Source organism: Papilio xuthus, unplaced genomic scaffold, assembly GCF_000836235.2.
Source record: "Papilio xuthus unplaced genomic scaffold, Pxut_1.1 DF828142.1, whole genome shotgun sequence".
In the NCBI taxonomy this organism is placed as follows: domain Eukaryota; kingdom Metazoa; phylum Arthropoda; class Insecta; order Lepidoptera; family Papilionidae; genus Papilio; species Papilio xuthus.
The window spans coordinates 6,805,746-6,821,926 of NW_013530507.1; the positions used below are offsets into that span (position 1 = coordinate 6,805,746).

The window sequence follows — 16,181 nt, forward strand, 5'->3', positions numbered from 1 at the left end:
GTTCCTCCTTTTTATCGGCCAGTCTCATTATGGCTTAGATATATGCCATACGTTGCCCAATATTTACGTCCCGAGATAAAACTTTTTATAGGCACTTAAGAACGTATGCTGGTATGTTATAGGTTCTACAAAATTCTGCTAAATTGGAAATACATTTTCGAAGACATGATTTTCACAAAGTTCTTGTAAGGGTTACATTATCAATGGCCTTGTTTAGAAAATTGCAGTAAGAAGAATAGTAAGATGTAGCAAGATTTCAGTTTACTTTCCACTAGCTGTCGTCCTCGACTCCGTTCACATAGATTTAATAAAAAAAATTAACTAGAAGCTTTTCTAGACTGTGTTGTACATCTATTCCAAATTTCAGCAAGATCCCTGCATTCACTCTGGAGATTACTTCCAACAAACGATCATCCATCTAAACATTTGCATTTATAATATACGTAAGTAGTAAGATTGTATATTTGTTTATATGAGAATATTGTACTTCGCATTATTTTCTGTTAAAAATAACGCAGTCATTACCAAGAAATTTGTATTTAGTAAAACACAACTATAGCGTGCTGATGGTTGTGAACAGCGCCATCTATTGACTGTAATTTTCAACTGTATAACTTTAATATTAAAAGTTTGGTATTAATAATAAAGTTTGGTATTATTAAATAAAACACAAAAATCGAGCAATTTATTTATTTCCTTAAACAACATTCTTATTAAGTATATATTTACAATTTACTTATTATAAGATAAAATTAATAAACAATAATATTGTTCTGATCGATGATGCATTGATCTATTATATGTTTCTTATATTTTTATCGTAACTTATTCTTACTTTTAAAGTGATAACTTTATCAATCGAATTTATAACATTTAATTACATCTAATTGGTTTTACGCAATATTATTTAAATAAAATATACTTTAAGTTACAGCGTTATCTTTAGCATTAACTTTATACAATTCTCCATACATTAGATAATGTTTAAAAGAGGTAAATAACGCTGAAAGATGCATATCAAGTGAAACGAATGTCAAGAAAAAGTTAATAATGTGTGTCTGAAGTGGGTTTTAGCATAGTTGTCTTTGTCTTTGATAAAGAGAATGAGAGGGATGCACAATATTCTAAAATGATGCTGGTTATCACAGCCCTAAAATAATCTGTGATATGAAATTTGTGTTAATGCTTTCTGTCGACAATTTTTTTTTTATTAGTTAGTCGGAATGTTAGCTTAGATTTGTCTCGAATAAAATATTTTACGTTTTACAATTAAGTAGTTAAAAGAAAAATAAATTTAACATCTAAGACCTTCCAGTCTTTAAAGTCTTCTAGGTCTTTATAAATGCATAGGATAGTGTTTTATTTTCAAAAAAAGTAAACGTAAAAAACCTGAAAAGAATTATCATTGAAATCGCGTAGTGTTAACTATTTTTTTAATAATTCTATACATTTTGTCTCAAATTTTGCATTGAATATTTATAATTTGATTAATTTTAATTTTCACAACTGATTAAATTTTCTTTTAAATGTCAAGCCTTAACTAGTTGTTTCATGAATATGAATCAATTATTTATATTACATTTTTGCGGTTTACAAAACACAATATTATTTTATTTGCGTAATTAAGGCATCATTTATTTTAAAACAAAGATTAAAACATAAAAAGGTGAGATTTAAATCAATGCTATAATATTCTTTAAACGATATTAGCATTGAGCAATTTGTACATTTTTACACGCTTTTTTGTACAAATTTTAGTATTATCATTAATTTAATTCAAATTAATTGAGATTGTATTACAAAAACTAGAGACTAAAACAACTAATTTGCTACGAACATGAGGAGCTTACGCCCGGCTTCTAAAAGGTCAAACTATTCCTACCAATTAACAACGTAAATAGAGTTTCAAATCAAATCGTTGATCAGATTTCTGTACTAAAAATTAACCATGTTCTTAAAAATTCTACCAAATCAAATCATGTTATATAATTAACTATAGATTATTTAAAATCAAATACCAATGACCTTTTACAAACCAGTCGTTAGCGACATCTATTGACAATGAAATGAAACATCTGGACTTGGAATCATTTAAATTATTCAAATAATTTAAACGATTGTATATCGATTTATACGCTATAGCTAATTATGATGTTAATTATCGTTTAATGTCCACTTTGTGCTTACATAATACAATGACGTCACGCTTATACTAGCAACCCGTTATTGTGACTATGATACTGAGGAGCACAGCTGAGATTGGATACTGTAGACGGAGTTGACCGCCGTGTTGCATCGCGGCAGGATGTTCTCCTTGAGAAAAAAAATATTAACTATAACTATAACACTAATAAATAACAAAGAAAAGGGACTGTACCATAGACTAAATTAAACTCCTAAAATTAATACTATGTTACGCAAAATAAGCGTTATTCGTAGTATCGCGGGAAAACTTCATTTCAAATTTGGCTTTAACAAACTTCAACACTACATATAGCATCAAATTGTTTGTATGTGAAAATTATATTAATTTAAAAAGAACACCACGAGTATAAATGTTAAGTTAGTTTTAAAGAAAAGCATTTCACAGAGCATCGAATTTTTGTATGTTTTTTTGGTGTATATCTGGAATTCAAAGTTATTAGAATTTCAGTTAAGACAAAATAGAAAATAAAATAAAAGAGAACAGCGGGGTTAGACAAAGTGCATTCGCATTGAGGTGATTCTATAACGAACTTCAAAAATGTATGGAACTAACGCGCGACAATCACGTGACTTATCGAAAGTAATTGTTAATTCCATACAATTTTGAAGTTTATTATTGAATCACTTTATAGCGAATGCATTTTTTTAGTCCCGCAGGTCGACTTACCACTTAATACATGGACGATAACAGATCTAGGATTGGCGTTGGCGGGTGCGCACGTGTAGCGACCTGAGTCCGGCGCCTTGGCCTTCTGCACCAGTAGATGTGACGTCGTCGTCTCCCCCTTCTCCGTGATTACTGACACACCTCCGCGTGGCGAGTCGTAGTTTATCTCCTAAGGTATGCAAGACATTTACAAAAGAGCCATCATCATCCATCATTGTTAATATTATAATAAGGAAATCAGAGAGTGCAATTTAAAAGTAGAAAACAGAACGCATTACTATAACGGCAAAATTTTTGCTTAAAAATTCAGCTTACCATTGATTTTCAGCACCATATTTATGAAATTAACGCTTTAATAGAAAAATATGTAATATTATACAAGATTGTTGAGATTATTCGCAACGTTGTTAATTTTTTTTTTTAATATAATGTATAAAATTGTTATGACACATTAAAATTTAGCCAAACGAGTGGTGGACGTTGTTCACTTTGGCAACGATTCAAGCTTCTGCGAGAGACTCGCAAACGAGGTTATTTTTTATGATCGAACTTTCGGTAATGTAGTTAAAAGTTAACACACTTTTATTGCTTTAATAGACAAGCTTTACCTAATGTGACTAATTTCCATTAACCATTAAGAAATCATACATTTTTTAAACCATAACCATCATCCATCTATTCACGAAACTGTGTGTTGTCGCTTAGGCTTAAAATTTCTGACGAACGTCGGTTCTAGTACTTTCCTATTGTTTTTTATCTATCCCTGTCCAACTTCTACAAGGTATATTTACTTCTTTCTTTTTCGTTGTTACTTAACATCTGGCGGATCATTTGCTCATTTGCCATCGTTTTGCGTAAGTTCTTGTTTAATTGTCTAATTAATTACCTCATCATGATGCGTCCACCGTATCGCAGGCGGGGGCTCTGGCGAGTGCTGCACTACGCATGTTAGGTTGATGGTGCTCCCCATGTTAATAAACAGCTCTGGTCCACCCAGTATCGTTGTCAATGGTTCTGTTAAGGGATGGTATCATTTGTAACTTATTTTTATAATGCTTTAAGAATCATATTAAGTTATATGATTTGAGTTCTTATTGTGGCCGTTACTCGATCTATTTTATTAAAACACTGTTTGAATTTAGTTTAGTAATAAACAACAGTGGTCCTTATCACGTCCGATGACCACCCTAGTTTTTTAATGTGAACAATGATGCGTTTACACTTTGATTGTTGTCTGCGATCGATCACTTACTATCACCCCGTGGACTGTTTAGTTCTGTTTTTTTTTATAAAAATTGATAATGGAGGTTTTATGAAAGCATTAGAAAGCAATTACCAACAACAGAGAGGTACATGCGATGGCCGATTGGCGGCGTGGTACCCACTTGGCACTCGTAGATACCGGAGTCGCGCCGCTGCGGGAACCTTATCTGGACAATAAACATTTTAAATTTACTAATGGCCACTGACCCACTTTACTACTGCTTTGTGCCAAGACTATTTGATAATTTATTGATGCGGTAACTTTGTACTATTTATTACTTCGTTGTTCTGTCGTCGATTTCTGGTGGACGAAAATTATTCTGATAATTTAGTGTGCCTGCAAAAAAAAAAATATTATCATGGGCGCTGCCAACGGTAGGATAGAGAGCAGCTGGTCCTTACTTTGTAAGTTGCGTTCTAACATCATTTATTGGTAAAAACAAATCATATCATCTGAAACATTGGACAATCTGAGTAATAAATTTGTATTGTCAAAAACCACACGCTAATATACTTTGTAAAATATAAATATGAAGATTTTAAGAATTCTAATAGTTCTACTTACTTTTAGTATCCAATCTTCGGTATGAGGATTGTGAACACTAATGAACCTCTGATCCGAGGTGTACGTCATTCTGCCGGACGTGAGCAGATGGATGTCGCGATGTCTGATCCATGACACCTAAACCAAAAATGCATTATAAATGATACTTATATTGATAATACTTGGTAATGCAGATACAAGAGTTTAAATTTAATTAAAAATCAGAAAAAAAATTATTGGCCCACAAAACTATTTTACAAATTCTTGGGTCTCTGTCTCCTGAGATAACTGGAGACCTTTGTTGCAGGATGTAGTAATATAAAAAATATTCTTACGATTATGTTAAACTTCATAATATTTCTTATTAATAAAAACACTGAAGTCTTGCAGAAAGCTTTTATATTTACAAGAAATATAAAAAAACCTTTCTTTATAATATAGCTAGAACACACTTCAGGTCACCGAGATAAGTTCTTGTTTATTTCCAACAATAGCTTTTTCTTATTAAAATAATTATGAGTATTAATAAAATACTATTATCCCATAAAATAGCTTTCAATGAACGATACATTTTATGTAATTGAAATAACACTTATAAAGTTGTCGATGATAGAAAAATTAAGAAGCAATTATTTGGTTACTTGTGAACGTATTATGAAGAGAGATAATAGGCACAAAAACAAAAATGTAATGATTGAATTTTGATGGATACAAGGTTAGATAAATACAGAAGAAAGTATGGATTGCGTAAAAGAGGATATGCGTAAGAAGACTACAGATATGACGTCTGATAAAGATGTAAGACAAGGACATATTGTGCCTACTCTTCATAGGGACAAGGGCAGATTAATGATGATGAATATGAACAGTACGTACCGTTCTGTTCCCAAGGTCATGGACCCTGCAATTTAACTGCGCAGTCTTGCCGACTAAAGCAGTAACGTTTCTTGAATATGCGACGTCGAAGTGAGGTCCGCGATGCGCCAGGCCCAGGTCCATGTCGGGATAATCCGCTTCGGAGACGCCGTTTGTGCCCAACCCATTCGCATTGCCGGTACAACCTTTATAAAAAGATGTATACAAAAATGTACTTCGTTGATTTACTATCTTCTGGATACATCTAGGATGGCGCATTCTCTGAGGCAAACAAGATCCATCCTTTTCTAGAAAACAAGCACTTTTGGTTAAAAAAAAATCTAGATGTTTAATCTCTTTTTTTGTTTACATTGCCATATTAAATTTTGTTTTTATTGATGGTTTTAAATGTGGTAAATATACATCAAGATATCTAGACTTTATCATATAGACAAACGGTCTCTTGCGACTCTGTCCGTTGAATTAAAAAAATATAATTAGTAGCCTATGTGTTCTTCCAGGCTATGTTATATATCTTTAAATACCACAAACTACTCTCTATATTATTAATATGTTGAAGTGTATTTGTATATTCTTGTTGTGTTCATATCGAGGTCAAATAAAATATATGAAATAATTCAGGTCACGCACAAGGTCCGTATTATGTTAGCTGCAATAAATAATAGTCAGCCACAAAATAGAGCGAGTTTAATATTAAACATTGTGGCGTTTAGTAAAACGGCTACTTTTGTCTCCTTCGAGTATTATAGCAGCTATTCAAGGCAAAGACAGGCATTGTGCGGCCCGCTGAGTTACGACTCCAATATATCTAGCTATTATAGTATCCGATCCCACAGTCAGTTTCACTTCGAACATTCGTACGAATGAATCTCGGCTATAGTAAGACAAAGTTCTGTGGAACTGAAATCAAGACTTTTATTACATTACTTCACTTTGTTGTTTATAGCTTGAATAAAATGTACCTATACCTTTCGCTCATGAAGAAGAAAAAAATAGACTCCCTAAAATCATCCATTTTTAAACCTTGTAATAGAAGTCTAAACGATTGTAGTCAAACCTGAATGTAACTAGATATTAAAGGGATATATTGTAGTTAAGAACTAACTGATTAACCTATGTCGTATGAATCGATTTCTTTTGTATATATAGACTAGTTGTCGCCCGTGACTCCGTCCGAGCAGTTTTAAAAAAACTTAATTATGGCATATACTTGTTGTCTATGTGTTCTTCCAGGCTATGTTCTACATCTATGACAAAGTTACTCGTAGGTAATATTTATTCAACCAAACATTCGCATTTATAATATTAGTAAGATTATATTTGACTTCACTATTTAAATATGTCATGGTGATCAATCGCTAGTATAATCGTTATAAAAAATAGTGCAAAACAGATCAGTGTCTCTGTACAACAGACAAAGATGTCTATTTTTATTTCCACTTAGATGGATAGACTTACCTGTGCGACTCACTAGGGCAAGCACCCCTATCGCCCCGAAGAGCAGAGCCATGGTCGCTGAATCACGGGACCGATAACATCCCTTTATCGCCCCGTTGCACCCTTTACACCATCATCTGCAAACAATTAAAGACTTTAGGACTTATGTTTTAGAGTTGATTTTGCAATGAATAGTCAGTTCAAAGGCATACTTTTTTGTTTTGTTTTAACAGAACTCTTTCTAAATATACAACTATAGGTGTTTAAATATTGTATAAAACCGCCCACAGCTTTATAGATGGGGGAAATTCGTTTTAAAATATTATATTATTAATAACAGTTTTAAAGCTGTATAAGTAAACAAAGTAAGTACATTTTCACTATGTTTTAAACTTTGTAAATCAATAGTTTAGAACTAAAAAAACCCATATTGTTAAAGTTTGAAAATCGCTCGCAACTTGTTTTTCAAGATCGTCAAGTCGCTGCAAATTTTCAAGATGGCGGAGCAAATAGAGTCAACATTTAGTCTCTATGCCTGTACTGACCAACAAGATGATTCGCAAAGATGCAATATTAGTTGTAATGATTTACGTTTATTTGTGTACAAATCGGCTGAGAAGTAAGTAATATAAACATTTGATATGTATGTTATACGAGAGAATATTGTATAATAATAGAAAATCTTTAATATAATCGTATGATAGTAAGAGTTAAAAAATAACTATGAAACTCTTCAACGATTTAATATTGTCAGATAAAAATTAATCCGTTCTATATGAGAGAAGATATTCCATTTTATCAAATGCATAAAACCTTATTTACCACAAAAGCCCTTACTCTTGTTTTACAAATGGACGTTTTAAAATGTATAACAATGAAAGCTTTCTGTCACATTGTGGTTATGCAAATGTAGGGTCCTATTATAACAACCCTTTTCATTTGTATAACCACTCTTATAGCCCCCGAACTTGGTACGATCATTGGTAAGTCAGTATACATAGTAGAACCTGGTTAAGCGAAAATCCAAGGGACCGCGATAATTTTGAAGAATCTAATGTGGCAAGGTGAACTTTTAGTAAGAGTGTAGAGATACACCGGTAAAAATTTGGCATAGGAAGAGATGGATGGATTGCGTGTATGTGACATGATTAAGGAGGGGGTGACGTCTGAGGTGATGGAAGATAGATCGACCTGGAAGACGAAAACTGGCGCGCCAATCCTGAAGGATTGTGAAAAGGTTATCTAGATGATAATGACGTTAGATAGATTGATTTGGAAGACGGAAATCTTGTGTGCTGACCATACGTAAGTGAAAGAAGGACATAGAGATGACAGGTTTCCCACTGAACCAAGTCTCTTATGGAGGTCATCCGTCGGAATCAGACAATTACTCTCAAATAGATTTCTCGCATATCCAGTTCTCGAAGTGTGACTGTATACTGGAGGTTTCGACTGCAACTCTAGTTGTCTCCGTTTTGTCAAAGACTATAAAAGAGATTTTTTCTATATCAAAAGGTGGCAAACGAGCGAGCGACCACCTGAAATCGCTGAAATAACGAAGTGACCGTTGCCCATAGACATACGCAATTGCATATGCGTTGCCTACCTTTAATCGACGGAAGAGAGAATGCACAGATAGAAAATATCTTTCCATGCATCCTCTCATCCGGAAAGTCCACTTCCACTTCCCATCCTTTCCTTATAAAGAAAAGGATGGGAAGGGAAAGAAGACTAAATTAGGCCTCCGGGACGCACACTCATCAGACGAAACGCGGAATTGCTTCCATTTCACGCCTGTCTTCTGTGTGGTCGAGGTATTTCACCGGGTGAGCCGGGCCAATTTGTGCGAAGATGTTAAAGCGGGCTCTACCACTGTTGAAATGGCAATATGTTTTAATTCAAGAAAAAGTGCAATAGAGTTTTGGGGTTATACGACATTTATATAACATTTGATCACAACACAAATGTATATTATTATATCATTAAAAATGTTATACATTTAATTACTAAAATATGTCTTTGACGTATATATTAAGATAATTGAAATTGCTACAACTTTTTGTGATGGTTCTTTTTACTTCATTTCGTTTTAATTAACTTTTTACGTTGTCTAGACAGACAGACGGCAATTTATCATTCTGTTCATTACTTGAATAATATATAGTCATTTGAAATATTAGAATAAAAGTAACTTGTCAAATCATTTGTGTGATATGAAAACTAATATCGTCTTTTCAAAGCAGTCTATAAAAATATCTAGGACACTCGACGCTATTTACAAAGCTTTGCATTACAAAATAGTACTTATTTCAATTTTCTATATTCTCTCGGAATGAAGTTGTCATCTGTTTAACTGGTGTGATAACACTATGACACCGTTTTATTATTATTCATAATTTATTTGACGAATAACTATCTAATGAGTAATTTTTGTTAGTAACCATTTTATACGAAAGTTGAAGTGAAGTTAACACTAAGAAAAAAAACTGATGAATTTCATCGCAGACGGCGTCGCAGGCGACAACTAGTTTATTATAAATGGAAAATTTTTGATGTATGGATTTTTGTTACTACGTATCTCCGAAACGGCTTATCGAATCTAGATATAGAACATAGTCTAGAAGAAAACATAGTCTACTTATTGAGATTTCTTTGCACTCGAGTGGTGGAAGTCGCGGGCAAAAGCTAGTACTTTATGAATATTTCCTCTATTAAAAAGTAGCTTAATTGTCAAAGGGAATACTGAATTAAAAAAATCATCAAGTCAGATATAACAGCGGTGCAATTCTATTAAAATTCTTTTTGGCGTACATCCTCAGTCCACTCACTTATTTCGTAAAACGAACAAAACTATGCAAACAAAAATCCTTTATAAACAGAACTTTGTTTGCTTTTGACAATTTTGTTTGTGTCACTAACATTGCAAGTGTTCTTTGAAGGAATATTTTAAGATAAGAATTCAGACTTGTTCCATTCTAAAATAGTGTTTAAACGAAACTCTTTGTCATATATTTCTGCATATATATAATTTAGTTTATTTTACTACGTATAAGAATATATTTCTTAAAGTTTTAATCAAAAACAATAATTATTATTTACGATATTTCAGATCGATGAAATAATCAGAAAGGGCAGTATTAAGGGCATCCGAAAATGAGATGCATGAATACGTTGATGTATTTTTTTTTATATCATAAGGTGGCAAACAAGCGAGCGGCCACCTGAAATCGCTGAAATAGCGAAGTGACCGTTGCCCATAGAGATATGCAATTGCATATGCGTTGCCTACCTTTAATCGACGGAGGAGAGGATGCGCAGAAAGAAAATATTTTCCTTTTCCATGTCTCCTCTTACCGGAAAGTCCACTTCCACTTCCCATCCTTTCCTTATAAGAAAAAGCGTGGGAAGGGAAAGAGGACTAATTTTGGCCTCCGGGACGCACACTCATCAGATGAAACGCGGAATTGCTTCCACTTCACGCCTGTCTTCTGTGTGATCGTGGTATTTCACCGGGCGAGCCGGGGCACTTCGTGCGAAGATGTTAAAGCGGGCTCTACCACTGTTATATATGTATGAATGTAGAAGTGTGTGTCAGGACCGTGCCAAATAGGGGTCCATTCCCTCTGCCTACCATTCTGGATTACGGACGTGAGTTATGTTGTTAATATTTTTTCCTATCGATTACTGGCTTACCTGCCAGTATTTATGTCAAAATGAACTGTGGGTTTCCAGTGTCGAAACATAAGCAAATGCTGAAAATTTTAATAGTAAATAAAAAGAAAAAAAAAACCGAATCAGGCCAATTTTACGCGTAATGTGGAGATCGTAACTTACATTCGAAAGTTCTATGGTAAATCTCTTGAATTGACTTGTTTTAAAAACAATATAAGTACATAGAAGTAACTAGAAGTTTTTTTGTTAAATCTTTGATTCTTTTTGTGATTTAGTGACGCATTTAAAACTTGGTACACTGGCCCTTACCCTTACGTTTCCCTACATTTTGCAAAAATTCATTCGTAAAAAGTTATGATTCACGACATGTCTTTTTACTGTAGGAATGTAAGGTATCTTTGGCCATTTATCTTACGGCCGTACTCGCACGTCTCGTTGCGAATCCTTATTGTTTGCGATTTCTCAAAACTAAAATATATTTCGGTCCTTATTTCCCTTTACGATGAATTTATGGTCGAGCGATGTCATTTGTTTTATCGAATTTCTTATGAGGGCTTTTATTCGAGTGATCTGTATGGGACAGAGGGCTATTGGTATTTATTATGATTGGTTTTTCATTACCGAACCTTAGGATAATTTTAAAAGATGACGACAAATTTTACTGCTGGCTAGCTGTCACCCGCGATCCGTCAGCGAGGAATTAAAAAACTTAATTATTAGCCTATGTATTCTTCCATACTATTTTTTACATTTATTCCAAATTTCAGCGAAATTCCAGTCCTTTAGCTGTTGTGGAGATACCTTCAAACAAACATCCGTCCATCTAAACTTTCGCATTTATAATATTAGTGAGACATTGACTTTTTTTATTTTATTTATGAACTACTATAAACTCTGTCCAGCCAGTCCATTCGGTAATAGAATGTTGTTTAGCCGACTCTACCATTAAAAGTTTTCTATTTCTGAACTTTTTTAACGCTGAAAATAAATGTTTATTCTATCCAAATGAAAAATGTTTTCGAAATAACTAGAGCATTTAATATGCATAAATATATTACGATCATTACGAAATTAACGTTCTGTTTTATGTTTGAATCGTGAGCTTTGTATGCGACGTTTTATTCAAGCAATTTATTTACTATACGTTCGGTCTACTTTCCGAACGAGGAAAATGGAATGTTGGCGCCGGGGCGTCTGCAGAGTTTTAGAAAATTGCCATGTATCCATCGACTTAGATATGCCGACAACATACATCTAACCCTTCCTTCGCCATAATAAATCATACAATTTTTTTATTACAATCCTACTACCTTTTTACCCTAAGATATGATATATATTTTCTTTATAATTATAAGCGGCCACCTGAATTATTTCACATCCGCATTCAGTTGCGTTGTGTACCTTTAATCGACGGAGGAGAGGAGCACCGAAGAGGATATTTCCTCTTTCTTGGCTAATAGCTTGGATGGAAGGTTACACAGAAGAGAATGACAAAGAAGACTAATTAGAGAAGACAATTTTAAAGACAAAATTAACAACGACATCATAGAAATAGGGCAAATAGATGAAAATTTAAAGGTTGAATATTTTACTACGACAATTTCTTAACAACGTATTATAGTTCATTTTCGTCCGTATCCTTGTCTCAAAGCTTTAATTAGATCGCGTAGTATAAAATATCGTTTAAATTGTTAGCAGCTGTCGACTTCCCTTGCTTCTATTTAATATACCTCCTCTTACCCCCTCCCCCTACTCTTAACCGACAACAACCTATTAAAACTTACTTACACTCTTATAATGTTTTTTTTGAACTAAGATCATTTAAATTCACAATTTTCTTCACGAAAATAAAGATGTATAATTCACGACGAATAAGCAATGCTATAATAAGTCTGCAAAGCAGACAGCAGACGCAGAACCCAAGTTAGAGCAAGCTGGCAGCGTACTGTGGACCCTTAATCATGGGTTTCTAAGACCATCATCTCTGTTTAAAACATATTATTGCCTCAGTTTTTTTCAAAGATATAAAGATACGTTCCATAGAGATTTTGGTCTTGGCAACTCACGGTAAGACTTTGTTTATGTATAGTAATAATAATAATTACGCTGTCTTATTTTAACCGGGTTAATTTATACATGGGGATGAGCTAAAAAAACAAAGGTCATAGTTGAATGCTTACAACTATTAAATAACAATTTGACTCACATAATGATCAGGGTGTTCATGTAATGGTAATCAAATAAAACATTAATGGTGGAATATCAAAACATTTTTATTGCTACGGTTCGGGGGGTAGGTGGGCGTGGCGGGGACGTTTATAAGCGAGTCCAGGGTTTACGAGGGCTGTCGTTAACGATGATATACCGAACACACCCCTTTGTCTGCACGAGTCATAGCAATTGATGTCCCGAAGCCGGATAACTGCGCTATCTTTTATGTACTGCAATCCATAACTATTAGATGGAAATCATTTCATAAAGCTCTTAATAACTTACACGACATATCACTGGTTAATTTTTGTCTGTCTGTCCGCGAGGCTGTATTTATTACGAGCAATCTCCGGAACGTCTAGACAGATTTTGACGGGTCTTAGACGGCATGGTAGTTGACCCAGTTGTTTTGCGTTGTCGATGTAGTGACGCTAGGAATTAAATAAAAACATTTTAACATGTTTTATGCGTGTTTCTCGGTAGTGGGAACAATTAGTTATTTAAATGTATGTCTCATAAAACTGTCATTCTCTACGAAGACATAACACAAGTACTACTTGTCTTTACATCTTCTATCAGTTTCATATCTAGATTTACTCCCTCCTTAGGCATATTCTCTTTCATACACACAATCCAATCGTATATTTTTTTATATAATAAGGTGGCGAACGAGCGAGCGTCCACCTGAAATCACTGAAATAGCGAAGTGACCGTTGCCCATAGACATACGCAATTGTATATGAGTTGCCTACCTTTAATCGACGGAGGAGAGGATGAACAGAAAGAAAATATTTTCCCCTTGCATGTATCCTCTCATCCTGAAAGTCCCCTTCCACTTCCTATCCTTTCCTTATGAGAATATCTAAACAGTTTTCATCATCAGCTCATTATACGTCCCCACTGAAGGGCGCGGAGCCTACGCTACGTTAAGGGTGACTAGGCCACAGTCAACCTCGCTGGCCCAGTGCATGCTGGTTAACTTTACACATATCTTTAAATTTCTTCTCAGATATATGCAGATTGCATCACGATGTTTTCCTTCACCGTAAGAACATTGGATAAATGTACATATGTAAATCGGAAATCGAAAAACACATTGGTACATGACGGGATTCGAACCCAGGACCTGCAGATAGCAAGTCAAGTGCTTAAACCCCTGAGCCACCGACGCTCTAGAACATAATATCTAAACAGTGAATATATAAATTGTTCAAATGACACCAATCTAATCATATATTACATGAAGGTGTTAAAACTTTCCGCAGTAACATTGCCCAAAACCAAAAGATGTTTTTTTACAAGGGTTTATTATTAAATTAATTTAAATGTAAATGTAAACATAAGATATTCATTATAATAAAAGATAACTACAACTTTACTTGCTGAATATAACATTTTTAATCTTTCTTTATTACCTCTTTTATGATAAAAATCGGGTTTAAGTGACCGTTACAGCCGCCATCGTAAAGATAAAAACCCATTAACGTGAAAAACTCCTTTAAGTTGAATCTTTAATCATAAATTGTTATTTACTTAAATACTTGTTAAATATACTCCAATTTTTTTATAAACTATAAATATCTTAAATATTTTCTCTCTGTCCTAAGTCAATTAAAGGTAGGCAACGCATATGCAACTGCGTATGTCTATGGGCAACGGTCACTTCGTTATTTCAGCGATTTCAGGTGGCAGCTCGCTCGTTTGTCACCTTATAATATAAAAAAAATCTATAATCAAACTTTAGTGATCGTAATTTTGTTTAAAGCAAAACTTTATTGGGAATATGGATAGAATATTTAAGTATGGATGTTGTTTGGATGTATGAATGTTTGTTAGAATGTCTCAAGAGATATTGAAGAAAATTGACATGGATGTACTACAAAGCCTGGAAGAACACGTAGCTTAAGTTAAGTTTTTAAATTGAGAGGTCGGTGTCGGGGGCAGTCCTACGTGATAGATGGCCGGTTGGATGAATGGATGTAGGGATGTTTGTTAGGAGGTATCTTTGGAACGGCTTAACAGATCTGAGATAATACGAAATAGTTATATATTAAAAGATTTTGTAATGAAACATATCTAAATTTTTTTAAGTTTTGTAGGAAATCAAAAGTAAGAAAATGGGATTATTGCTTGTTCTTTGCCAACAAATATCACCATTACTAAACGCAGTATCTGCAAAAGTACGAGAAATTTCGCTGATAGAATTTTTTAAGAAGTTGTTTGCAGTTTTAAAATATTCGAATGCAAAGTTGAAATGTTGAAAATAAACGTGAAAAATATAAAAATCTATCTGTGAAAATTGGATAGCATTTTGAGAGCACAAGTTTTACTTTCAGAGAGGCACTCAGGTTAAGTTCTCGCGTCATCTCTTGGAATAACAATTTACAAAAAAGAAAAAAAACTATTTTCACATTTGACAATTTTACTAATTTGTTCAAATAACTAAAATCAATGCCTAAAGTACTGTTAATTTAATGGGGATATTCCATCTTTACATCAATCACCTTCCTGGCCTTATATCACTAACGAGCCTAATTTATTTCGGCATATTATGATAGGAAATCATAATCTTAATTATATTACGAAATTTGAATAAGCAAAATAGTGAATATTAGCTACAAATTGATATCAATTAAATTAAGTATAAACTGTTAGGAAGAAAATCCGACACTATGCCGGTGTATCGGCGCGACACTAACCTTACTAAAATGTCGACGTTTATGTCCCCTCACTAATCAATCTGACACTAGACTTGGTAACGAAAGCGCGCCATTCTCGCCGAAGGATTCTAACTAATAATGTCTAAAAAATAAAATAATCATTAAGTTATACTCAATGTGTATGCTGAAGTCGGAAAAGAGGTCGAATCTTATTAAAAAGTAAACAGTAAAAAGTAAATTCATCATCAATCATCAATCAACCTAAGCTTGTCCACTGCTGGACGTAGGCCTCCCCCATCGACTGCCACAATGCCCGGTCCTGTGCCGCCCGCATCCAGTGCACTCCCGCAACCTTGATCAGGTCATCGGTCCATCGTGCGGGAGGCCTACCTACGCTGCGTCGACCCGTCCGCGGCCGCCACTCTAGGACTTTTCGGCCCCATCGGCCGTCCGTTCTACGGGCAATGTGGCCGGCCCATCGCCACTTAAGGTTTGCAATTCTTCGGGCAATGTCGGTTACTCTGGTTCTGCTGCGGATCGCATCATTTCTGACGCGATCTCGCAGAGAGACACCGAGCATTGCCCTCTCCATTGCCCTTTGAGTGACTTTGAGCCGCCTAACGTTGCCCGCAGTGAGGGGCCACGT

General features: G+C 34.3%; 1 protein-coding gene across 2 annotated transcripts in view; it reads right to left on the reverse strand.

Moving 5' to 3' along the window:
• Window positions 1-1,673: 1,673 nt before the first annotated feature.
• LOC106114108 (protein amalgam-like) overlaps window positions 1,674-16,181 on the reverse strand; it is a 21,822-nt gene continuing 7,314 nt past the window's right edge. Inside the window, exons 2-8 of one of the 2 annotated variants that reach the window (XM_013307199.1) lie at window positions 7,014-7,129; window positions 5,556-5,740; window positions 4,701-4,817; window positions 4,209-4,302; window positions 3,759-3,886; window positions 2,873-3,041; window positions 1,674-2,310 (exon numbers count right to left, since the gene is read on the reverse strand). In XM_013307199.1, coding sequence (XP_013162653.1) covers window positions 2,213-2,310; window positions 2,873-3,041; window positions 3,759-3,886; window positions 4,209-4,302; window positions 4,701-4,817; window positions 5,556-5,740; window positions 7,014-7,065 — 843 coding nt within the window. In that variant the 5' untranslated portion in view covers window positions 7,066-7,129 and the 3' untranslated portion in view covers window positions 1,674-2,212. Of the gene's footprint in view, window positions 2,314-2,872; window positions 3,042-3,758; window positions 3,887-4,208; window positions 4,303-4,700; window positions 4,818-5,555; window positions 5,741-7,013; window positions 7,130-16,181 lie in introns of both variants that reach the window. The other variant, XM_013307198.1, reaches the window with a different exon arrangement.